Genomic DNA, 12,073 nt, shown 5'->3' on the forward strand with positions numbered 1-12,073 from the left:
ATCCGGAATACTGTGCGCATGTAAATGTGGTCACTGTCATTGAGTCCCGACCCACATCTCGGACCAGTCCAACTTGATTGATAGGTTAGTGGGAGAGTAAACTGATGAAGTAAACGAGGGGTGACAGAAGAACCTGCAAGATACCCCCCTTGGTAGAACAAACCATTAAAGTGCACATGATTTCTCAAAAACAATGGAGAGAAAGGAAAGTAAGAAATGCTTCACCAATCACTCAGCTATGCTAAACCACACAACGTTCAAGAACGTTCTTTGGGAGGTGAGATGTCGTTCCGGGAGGGGTCAGCGGTCCCTCCAGCTCTGCTCGACGATGGCTGAGACTCTCTTCTCGTACTCCCGTTTGTTTTCCTGGTACAGCTGTGCCGCTTGGCTGTTTGCCGGACTGTTGGGATTTGGTTCGTCCAGCAAAGACTGGAAAGACAAGGAAGAAGTTCCATGACCGAACAGCAACAATGAAACATGATGCAGGTAAGTTTAAAACTGTGTTTGGATCATAGACATTATGGATAGATTACACTATTGCAGGGTTCTCCAACTCTAGTGGAGCTACTAGCTGTGCAGGCTTTTGTTCCAGCCTTGCAGTAACACACCTGACCCAGCTACTTATGGTCCAGACTACAGAGAGAAGACCATGATTAGTTGAATATTTCAAGCAGGTGTGTTACTGCAGGGCTTCACAACCAGTAGCTCTCTAGGACAAGATTGGATAATCCTGCGCTAGTGTCATTGTCCACTGTACATGAGTTATGCATGTCACTTCCTTGAGCTACGCAAACACACTGTGTAGACATACTGTGCATATGTGGTCAGTTAACTTTGATAATGAGGTTGTCCATACAACATACCTGGATAGAGGTGAGAATTGATGATACATCATAGGTTGGACTCCAGCGATTCTGAAGAATATCGAGACATATACTGCCATCAGCATACACTGGGGGGATATAGGAAACCACAAGAACAGGATCAAAGCACAATAGTAACAAATTAGATTCCTAAAAGGAAAACAAGACAAATGGCATACCATTTGGATGAAACATCTTGGAGACGAATCTGACTGTGGGTGGTTTGTTTGGATACTCTTCCGTGAACTCCACTGTAAGTTTAAATGTGCCTGTAATGGATGGGAGAGTTGTGAGACGAAGAGCTGCAGCCAGTGAACCAACACCAATGATATTTGACATGACATGTATAGGCTTCAGATGTCAGAATGCAGGCTGGCCTACTTACCATCCTCAAACGGTGTTCCCTCTGGCCTGCAATGAAAATAATGCATTGAATTACTTACTCTCAAAGAACCTACACGAAGTATCGTGAGGTTCCTGGTTGGAGGTTGTCGGAGAGGAGGAGGTTGTCGGGTGAGGTCGTCGGGTAAGCTTGGCTTTATACATAGTTTGGGCTTTGTCGAGTAAAGCTTAAAGCTTAAAGCTTAAACTATGTATTTAGATTGTAGTTAGGTATTGTAGGTAGTTATCGTGGGTTGTTGTATGTAATTATTGTAGGTTAGTATTGTATTCAATGAGCACGGTGAAGCACGAAGCTAGCTAGCTAACCCACTACCTGGACTAGCTGGCGGGTAGCTGCTGGCAACTATTAGCAACGGTATAGTTGTTTCAGGCCTGAGAGTGCCTGTAATTGCGCCAGCTGGCTTCCTACAATAATTACATACAATAATGCCTACCATTCAGCTGTTTTCTAACCTCATTGTCTGAACCGTTAATGTTAGGTAGTAAGTGGCTACTGTGCTTGAAATTTAGCTAGCTTGTTGCTACCTGGATAGCTACTAGTAAACAATAGCTGGAACGACCTAGCGAACAGACGCGAACTGGCTGAGTCAATTCAGTGGCTTGCTTTGCACTTGGCTAGCTAACAGTAGCTGCTAGGGGTAAGTTATAACCTACATTTGTGTTTTGTTTTTTCATATTGGTAGCCAGAGTCGTTCAAGGAATTCGGGACATGGGTGACTAGTTAACGTTAGCTTGGCACTCTCTGTGTGTTCGTGCTGTGAAAGGAGGGGTTTCTTCTTTGTCTGAAAGCAATGGCTAGCTAGTATGCTAACTATTCTAGCTAACTAACTGGCTGAATAAGTTGACAACGGACTCGCTCAAGCTGTCGGGACTAACCCACAACGTTAGACACGGACACGAACGATCTGCTTGGCGTGTTGACACACTGGTGGTTTGTTGTGGCCGAGTATTGGTGCTAAACCGTGTTGTTGGAGTCCGGCATGCTAGCTGGCTGTTGCGTCTTATGACTAGGTGCCCTGGACGATTTTCACGGAAGAATACTGTACCAAGTTAGCTAGCTGAATAAACTAAGTTAGTCTATTCCTAGAAAACATTGAACCGCTGTAGTTTACAACAATTATAGTTTCTGAGGTGGAAGTTGGGAGAGTTATATTTGGGTGTTGTGGTGAGGGAGGCCCCGCTCTCTCCTTTACCAGATGTTTAGTTCATTTCATTCCGATCTCCTTTGCATTATTGTAGCCATTTTCTGTAGCCTGTCAACTATGCCTCTGTCTATCCCTGTTCTCTCCTCTCCGCACAGGCTATACAAACGCCTCACACCACGTGGCTGCTGCCTCTCTAACCTGGTGGTCCATGCACGCACCACCCACGTGGAGTTCCAGGTCTCAGGCAGCCTCTGGAACTGCCGTTCTGCTGCCAACAAGGCAGAGTTCATCTCAGCCTATGCTTCCCTCCAGTCCCTCGACTTCTTGGCGCTGACGGAAACATGGATTACCACTGAAAACACTGCTACTCCTACTGCTCTCTCCTCGTCTGACCATGTGTTCTCGCATACCCCGAGAGCATCTGGTCAGCGGGGTGGTGGCACAGGAATCCTCATCTCTCCCAAGTGGACATTCTCTATTTTTCCCCTGACCCATCTGTCTATCTCCTCATTTGAATTCCATGCTGTCACAGTCACTAGCCCATTTAAGCTTAACATCCTTGTCATTTATCGCCCTCCACGTTCCCTTGGAGAGTTCATCAATGAGCTTGACGCCTTGATAAGTTCCTGTCCTGAGGATGGCTCACTCCTCACAGTTCTGGGGGACTTCAACCTCCCTACGTCTACCTTTGACTCATTTCTCTCTGCCTCCTTCTTTCCACTCCTCTCCTCTTTTGACCTCACCCTCTCACCGTCCCCCCCTACTCACAAGGCAGGCAATACGCTTGACCTCATCTTTACAAGATGCTGTTCTTCTTCTAACCTCACTGCAACTCCCCTCCATGTCTCCGACCACTACTTTGTATCCTTTTCTCTCTCGCTCTCCTCCAACACTACTCACTACTCAGATGGTAATGCGCCGTTGCAACCTTGGCTCTCTCTCTCTCCCGCTACTCTCTCCTCTTCCATCCTATCATCTCTTCCCTCTGCTCAATCCTTCTCCCTCCAATCTCCTGATTCTGCCTCCTCAACCCTCCTCTCCTCCCTTTCTGCATCCTTTTACTCTCTATGTCCCCTATCCTCCCGGCCGGCTCGGACCTCCCCTCCAGCTCCGTGCCTTGATGACTCATTGCGAGCTCACAGAACAGGGCTCCGGGCAGCCGAGCGGAAATGGAGGAAAACTAGACTCCCTGCGGACCTGGCATCTTTTCACTCCCTCCTCTCTACATTTTCTTCATCTGTTTCTGCTGCTAAGGCCACTTTCTACCACTCTAAATTCCAAGCATCTGCCTCTAACCCTAGGAAGCTCTTTGCCACCTTCTCCTCCCTGCTGAATCCTCCTCCCCCTCCCCCCTCCCTCCTCCCTCTCTGTGGATGACTTCGTCAACCATTTTGAAAAGAAGGTTGACGACATCCGATCCTCGTTTGTTAAGTCAAATGACACTGCTGGTCCTGCTCACACTGCCCTACCCTATGCTTTGACTTCTTTCTCCCCTCTCTCTCCAGATAAAATCTTGCGAATTGTGACGGCCGGCCGCCCAACAACCTGCCCGCTTGACCCTATCCCCTCCTCTCTTCTCCAGACCATCTCCGGTGACCTTCTCCCTTACCTCACCTCGCTGATCAACTCATCCTTGACCGCTGGCTATGTCCCTTCCGTCTTCAAGAGAGCGAGAGTTGCACCCCTTCTCAAAAAACCAACACTCGATCCCTCTGATGTCAACAACTACAGACCAGTATCCCTTCTTTCTTTTCTCTCCAAAACTATTGAGCGTGCCGTCTTTAGCCAACTCTCTTGCTATCTCTCTCAGAATGACCTTCTTGATCCAAACCAGTCAGGTTTCAAGACTGGTCATTCAACTGAGACTACTCTTCTCTGTGTCGCGGAGGCTCTCTGCACTGCTAAAGCTAACTCTCTCTCCTCTGCTCTTGTCCTTCTAGACCTGTCTGCCTGCTTTGATACTGTGAACCATCAGATCCTCCTCTCCACCCTCTCCGAGCTGGGCATCTCCGGCGCGGCTCACTCTTGGATTGCGTCCTACCTGACCGGTCGCTCCTACCAAGTGGCGTGGCGAGAAGCTGTCTCCGCACCACGTGCTCTCACCACTGGTGTCCCCCAGGGCTCAGTTCTAGGCCCTCTCCTATTCTCGCTATACACCAAGTCACTTGGCTCTGTCATATCCTCACATGGCCTCTCCTATCATTGCTACGCAGACAACACACAACTAATCTTCTCCTTTCCCCCTTCTGATAACCAGGTGGCGAATCGCATCTCTGCATGTCTGGCAGACATATCAGTATGGTTGACGGATCACCACCTCAAGCTGAACCTTGGCAAGACGGAGCTGCTCTTCCTCCCGGGGAAGGACTGCCCGTTCCATGATCTCGCCATCACGGTTGACAACTCCGTTGTGTCCTCCTCCCAGAGTGCGAAGAGCCTTGGCGTGACCCTGGACAACACCCTGTCGTTCTCCGCTAACATCAAGGCGGTGACCCGATCCTGTAGGTTCATGCTCTACAACATTCGGAGAGTACAACCCTGCCTTACACAGGAAGCGGCACAGGTCCTAATCCAGGCACTTGTCATCTCCCGTCTGGATTACTGCAACTCGCTGTTGGCTGGGCTCCCTGCCTGTGCCATTAAACCCCTACAACTCATCCAGAATGCCGCAGCCCGTCTGGTGTTCAACCTTCCCAAGTTCTCTCACGTCACCCCGCTCCTCCGCACACTCCACTGGCTTCCAGTTGAAGCTCGCATCTGCTACAAGACCATGGTGCTTGCCTACGGAGCTGTGAGGGGAACGGCACCTCCGTACCTTCAGGCTCTGATCAGTCCCTACACCAAAACGAGGGCATTGCGTTCATCCACCTCTGGCCTGCTGGCTCCCCTACCTCTGCGGAAGCACAGTTCCCGCTCAGCCCAGTCAAAACTGTTCGCTGCTCTGGCACCCCAATGGTGGAACAAGCTCCCTCACGACGCCAGGACAGCGGAGTCACTCACCACCTTCCGGAGACATTTGAAACCACACCTCTTTAAGGAATACCTGGGATAGGATAAAAGTAATCCTTCTACCCCCCCTTACCTTTTTGGGTAAGGGCTTGTAAGTAAGCATTTCACTGTAACCTGTTGTATTCGGCGCATGTGACAAATACAATTTGATTTGATTTGATTTAAACAAACTTCCGAGTTGAGATACGATGAGTGTCGGCGGAGTGTACCACCGATGACATCGAGTCACTATCAGTAAATACTTGTAAAAATGTCCATTCTTTAATGCTTTCCTTATACCTATGTTTGCCCTGTGTAACTGCAAGCTTTCTTTTGGTGCTGAAATCCATAGTTTTTTATAAAAGTAGCATTTTACACGACCTCTGCCAAGGAAGCCATTGTTTGTTAAAGGAGAAGGAGCAGGCCGTCTTTGCACGGCAGATTTCTTTGTTTGGGCAGGGGATGCATAGAATGCAATATACAGTATTTAAAAATATGGATTCCAAATCCAACTGACAACTCTATAACAATTAGGACAAGCACAGGTGCACAGTAAAGATTCAAGAATGGATATTTATAAAGGTATCGAGTGGTAGTGCACGTTTGAAGTCACTTTCTACTCCATTGGAAAACAGTGGATTACGGGGGGCAGGTTGACAAAAACTACAGATTTCAGCACCCAAAGAAAAACATGCAGTTACACAGGACAAACATATGCACAAGGAAGCATTAGAATTGACTTTCCTTTACAAGTATCAACTTGACATAGTGGTGGTACACTCTACTAGGCGCATCGCGCTAGAACCCTGTATGGAAGATATCCATATTACAGGGAGATGAACTAGAGATAACTTTGGGCTAGGTTACAACTGCCAACTTGGTGAGTCATGTAGGCAATAGTAGGTAGTAGTTTACTGGTACATCTAATTGTCCAGGTCTCTCTTGAAAAATAGATTTTTATCTCAATGAGAAAAACCTGTATAAACAATGGTTAAATAAAGAATATAAAGAATATTTTTCCATTTACATCGGTTACACTAAACTGTGCATAATGGATTAAGCACGTAGCTGGTAGAAGAGACTATGCTTCCTATAAAACTCCAGTTTCACCCTGTTGTTTAGATAACTACATTTTGTTGGGCTGCATCACCGCCATGTACAGCAACTGCTCCGCCCTCAACCGCATGGCGCTCTAGAGGGTGGTGAGGAAAGCCCAACGCATCACTGGGGCCACGCTGCCTGCCCTCCAGGACACCTACAGCATCCGGTGTCAAAGGAAGGCCAAGAAAATCATTTCGGCCCGGCTCCATGAGGGGGTTAAAGGGGGGGTTAGCCCCCTCAGTTCAAACTTGAGCCCACTCAGTTTTAGTTTAATGTCCCTATATAAAAATTGCTAAAATGTTTAAATGATTGAGTGACAGGTTGGCACAGAAAATATCTGTATCCCCGCTGCGCTGTGTCAGCACAATGGACAGGGCGCACCGTGGTGTGTGTAAGGGGGTTATGGAAAGCCACTGGGTGATTAGGTACGACTCCTTTGGGTTTCCATAAACAGCTGGAAAAAACGCTTCTCATCTCTGTGGTAGGCTAAGTGAATAACATGATATGCCTCCACCTCTAATATTTGATTTTGATTTATAAGGGCGGGCCTGCTGGGTCAAGTTTACTGTTGAAGCTGCTTCACTCAACTCTGCCTCACGCCCCACCATTACAGAGTTTAGTTAGCTTCTTAGCTAGCTGTAAAAAGGGTTAGTGTTATTAGCCTTAGCCTATTTAGCTAGCGCAAATACAGCTAATCTGCCACGATGATATCAGAAATTGGCTTCGCCAAAATACCCAAACAAAGGAAAAGGATAAGGAGAGCAATGAGCAGCAGCAGCAGCATCAAACCACGAGGTTGCCGCCAAGCCCAGCAGCGATGATGCTGCCGAGTTCCAGCTAGCTCCGTGTGCAGAGCCTACCCACCCTTTCACAAGTGGCGCCACGATAATGGCTCCATAGCTGCCTGATGATCTTGGAACAGTGGAGCTGCCCAGGTTAGCCTAGAATCCTACCCTAGCCACAGGTTCTGTCCAAAAACGTTAATTTAATAGCAACTGGTTCATAGGAAGAGAGTGGCTGGAATACTTGGTTACTGCAGATGCTGCATTTTGTTTCCCATGTGAATGTTCTTTGTTGGGTCCAATGCTAACGCAGACAAGGACTTCACTCAAGCTGGGTATTCTAACTGTAAGAATGAGAGTACCAAAGGATTTGCTAGGCACACATCAAGCAATATTACTAAATGATTTGCTAGGCACGCATCAAGCATTTGAGACTGTTCTTGGATGCTGTCATTGGTGAAATGTCAGAACGATTCAGCGAACACAACAGCCAACTGGTGGAGGCCCTGTGTGCCCTTGACACAGAGAGCCATGACTTTCTAGATGTGAGAAAGGTGAAACCACTGCTGGATCTAAACAAAACAGATTTTGTGGAAGCTGAGTTTAGCGTTGCTCGCCTGTTTTTGCAGACTGAAATCGCCTGCTCTGGTTCTAATGAGGACAAATGGACCCCACTTGATATCCTGCAATGATTCTCTGGGCCTCTCTCCTCTACGCCGACCGTGGTTACTGCACTGAAACATGGACTGACTTTTGGGGCGTCCACAGCTACATGCGAGAACTCATTTTCCACTTTGACAAACATGTTCAGTCAGCACAGAAGATGCATGCAACACCCGAGGGAAGCTAAACTAATCCAACTGGCATTTGATGGGGATCTTACAAGAAGATTTCTGGGATTATGAAATGATTGATTACTAAGGAAGTTCCACAGAGCATCAAGGAGGCTGCAACACTTTTGAAAGATAAGATTGAAACAATTTAGCTGGCTGGTTTTTAACAAAATCTTGCTTTAGTGTGTAGGGCGCTGTCCATGGAGCTGATAGAGTGCAGTGGAGATTGTGTGCCATTGAACCTGTCACTTCTTGGTCAAAAGCATTTGAACTTTCATGTTTATTGTGGTATAGCATGATAAGCAGTATTCAATATAATTCCAATGCTGGAACCCAAATGATGCCCCTGGGTATAGCTACATGTTGGTATGTTTCATCATAGAAATAGATACATTCTATTATGGTTTACTTGGTAGCCTATTGATTTTCGTTGCTGTAAATGTAACGGTGCGTATTGGAAAAGTGTTTGTTGAACTCTTGAGCTAGGGGCATGATTTTCCATGTTTGAAGCGGGCCTGTATAGGCCTACACTACCGGTCAAAAGTTTTAGAACAGCTACTCATTCAAGGGTTTTTCTTTATTTGTGTGCAAAGCTGGCATCAAGGCAAAGGTGGCTATTTGAAGAATCTCAAATATAAAACATATTTTGATTTGTTTAACACTTTTTTGGTTACTACATGATTCCATATGTGTTATTTCATAGTTTTGATGTCTTCACTATTATTCTACAATGTAGAAAATTGTAAAAATAAAGAAAAAACCTTGAATGAGTAGGTGTTCTAAAACTTTGACTATAGTGTATTTATTTGGGAAGACAGCTGTGCATGGCTGCATCTCACTGTAGTAGGCTTTAGGCTGTGTTTTGGTTATTTGGATCTCTATTCGCCTTTAGTTTACTTAGTGTTTGTTTACTTTTAACTAACTTTATCGATCTGATATTTTGTTTACTAGGCCTACTACTTGGTACCATTGTTTTGTTCTGTTCACATTCGCAGTTGTGTCGGTATTCTAAGCCAAATTGCTATTCTGTTTTTTTGTTTCATGCATGAATAACTAGGCTACTACTTTCAACATTTAGTTTGCATTATTTTGGTAAGACAGCTGTGTGTATGGCTGCATTCACATTCGGCAATTCACCTATTACAAACAGCCAATCTATCTTGTAGTATATATTCATTACCAAAACGGCCTTGCTGTTGCGTGCTGTTCATTGTGCTGATACAGCGCAGCAGAGATAGGCTACAGATTTCAAAAGCACTCAATGATCTCGGAGTCTCGGCATTTGAACTTTGTTTATTGTGGTATAGCATGATTATATAAGCAGAATTCAATATAATTAAAATGCAAGAACCTCCAAAAATGTAGACCCCTTGCCGATTTCAACTGCCCCCTTTGTCACTTTATACTGGCGCTGGGTCTTCAAGGACCTCAGTCGCCCGAATTCACTCCGCTACGGTTAGACAGATTGAGACGTACAGCTGCATCAAAGCCAAGACCGAGAGACTAAAAAACAGCTTCTATTACCAGGCCAGACTGATAAACAGCCATCACTAGCCATCTACCGGGTGATGCACACTCACACAAGCTAATCACATACACACACACATCATACTCACGAACACACGTACATACACACTCACCACTCCTACATACACACTCACAACGATGCTGTTCCATGTTATAGAGACATTGAACCACTGGCCACTTCCCGTTTCACACTATGTATTTAAATGTTGTATCCCCGACATAGCTTATTCTAATATTTCTACTACTGTAAATTGTATTTTAGTTACACTGTTTATACACACCGCATATTTATTTATATACTGAATTATTGACGCTCACTGTAATATATCTACTGCTGTACATATCATTCTTAGTTTATCTTGTGTAAATTCCCCCGGTGTACATATGTATAGATTGCATTTTGATACTGCTACAGTGCTATTTCTGTTCATTGGATTCGTCCCACCGTTCCTGATTTCTTGACTTTTTTTTTGGCTACATTTTAATTGTTTTACATTTGACTGCATTGTTAGGAGCTAGTAACGTAAGCATTTCGCTGCACCACTACAAAACCTGCTAAACTGCGTACGTGACCAATAAACTTTGATTTGATATGCAAATATAAGCAACTTTTCATACCCAAATATAACAGCATTCCACACCATGATGTTGTTCTCAGAGGGAGCGCCACTGACGCCAGCTGGGGGATCTTCTTGCAATCTGTCAGATGCATGAGAAGAGAATAAATCAATACAAAGTGACTAGGGGACGGAGTGTTACGATGTATCAACATATTTGTAAGCAGCGCTGTATCCAGATCACTATGTAGGTTTGTCAAACAGTAAACAAGCTCAATGCCTTGACACCCCCGCAACAAATCACCTTTTGAAATCCCTCATGAGTCGCCTTCTCGCTGGAGTGGACATCACTGAAGATTATGCACGTATCCTTTCGGGTCTATAATGTTTACATGCACTATCAACGCATATACAGTAAAGTTATGTTTTGACATGAATTTCACCCCTTCTTCCTGACAACAAAACACCTTTTCTTTGTATACCCCATTAGAGAATTAGCGGCGATACCACATTCTCAAAATAGGTAGCAGGAGTTTTCTGTGGTCGTTCACAAAGGCGCACACAAACGCACAAAAAATACATTATTGGAATGTATTTTCAAAATAAAGCATTGACAAAATCTACAATAATGTCCATCAGCGTGGCTAATATTACATGCCTAGAGATACTTCTAATGCACACCCCTATTTCTAGGTGTAAAATGGAACGGACTCCGCTGGACGCGTGGCTTTGGAACGTGAAGGGTTGTACAAAAAGGTTGACCGCAGAGGCGACAAGGTGACGCGCACGAGTGCATAGACATTCAAGATTGCTCTCAAGGGATGGCATGTACTTTTAGGACTACACTTAGTATGCATGGGCAGAACAACTTGAAATAGATTTCAAGTCACACCTTGGAGGATGGCCTGGTGTCAAGAAGGGCACCGAGGAAGCCACTTCTCTCCAGGAAAAACATCAGGGACAGACTGATATTCTGCAAAAGGTACAGGGATTGGACTGCTGAGGACTAGGGTAAAGTCATTTTCTCTGATTAATCCCCTTTCCGATTGTTTGGGGCATCCGGAAAAAAGCTTGTCCGGAGAAGACAAGGTGAGCGCTACCATCAGTCCTGTGTCCTGCCAACAGTAAAGCATCCTGAGACCATTCATGTGTGGGGTTGCTTCTCAGCCAAGGGAGTGGGCTCACTCACAATTTTGCCTAAGAACACAGCCATTAATAAAGAATGGTACCAACACATCCTCTGAGAGCAACTTCTCCCAACCATCCAAGAACAGTTTGGTGACGAACAATGCCTTTTCCAGCATGATGGAGCACCTTGCCATAATGCAAAAGTGATAACTAAGTGGCTTGGGGAACAAAACATCGACATTTTGGGTCCATGGCCAGGAAACTCCCCAGACCTTAATCCCATTGAGAACTTGTGGTCAATCCTCAAGAGGCGGGTGGACAAACAAAAACTCACAAATTCTGACAAACTCCAAGCATTGATTATGCAAGAATAGGCTGCCATCAGTCAGGATGTGGCCCAGAAGTTAATTGACAGCATGCCAGAGCGGATTGCAGAGGTCTTGAAAAAGAAGGGTCAACACTGCAAATATTGACTCTTTGCATAAACTTAATGTAATTGTCAATAAAAGCCTTTGACACTTATGGAATGCTTGTAATTATACTTCAGTATACCATAGTAACATCTGACAAAAATATCTAAAAACACTGAAGCAGCAAACTTTGTGAAGACCAATACTTGTGTCATTCTCAAAACTTTTGACCACGACTGTACATCTGCACATTGATCTGCTACTCCCTGCTACTCCCATTCTTGTGTATGTTATTTTATTCCTCATGTGTTAGTTACTATTTTATTTTCAAAACACT

At 45.2% G+C, this 12,073-nt stretch overlaps 1 protein-coding gene across 1 annotated transcript; it reads right to left on the reverse strand.

The window, feature by feature from the left end:
* Positions 1-300: 300 nt before the first annotated feature.
* On the reverse strand, positions 301-10,546 carry LOC311112507 (ubiquitin-conjugating enzyme E2 A-like; the record flags this gene model as incomplete). The annotated part of the gene is made up of 6 exons (XM_084155640.1): positions 301-429; positions 864-952; positions 1,043-1,132; positions 1,249-1,274; positions 10,260-10,340; positions 10,503-10,546. 6 exons carry the CDS (start codon positions 10,544-10,546, stop codon positions 301-303), a joined length of 459 nt encoding a protein of 152 aa, XP_084011766.1.
* Positions 10,547-12,073: the final 1,527 nt, after the last annotated feature.

Source organism: Coregonus lavaretus (genome assembly GCF_964263955.1).
Source record: "Coregonus lavaretus genome assembly, chromosome: 38".
Taxonomy (NCBI): Eukaryota; Metazoa; Chordata; class Actinopteri; order Salmoniformes; family Salmonidae; genus Coregonus; species Coregonus lavaretus.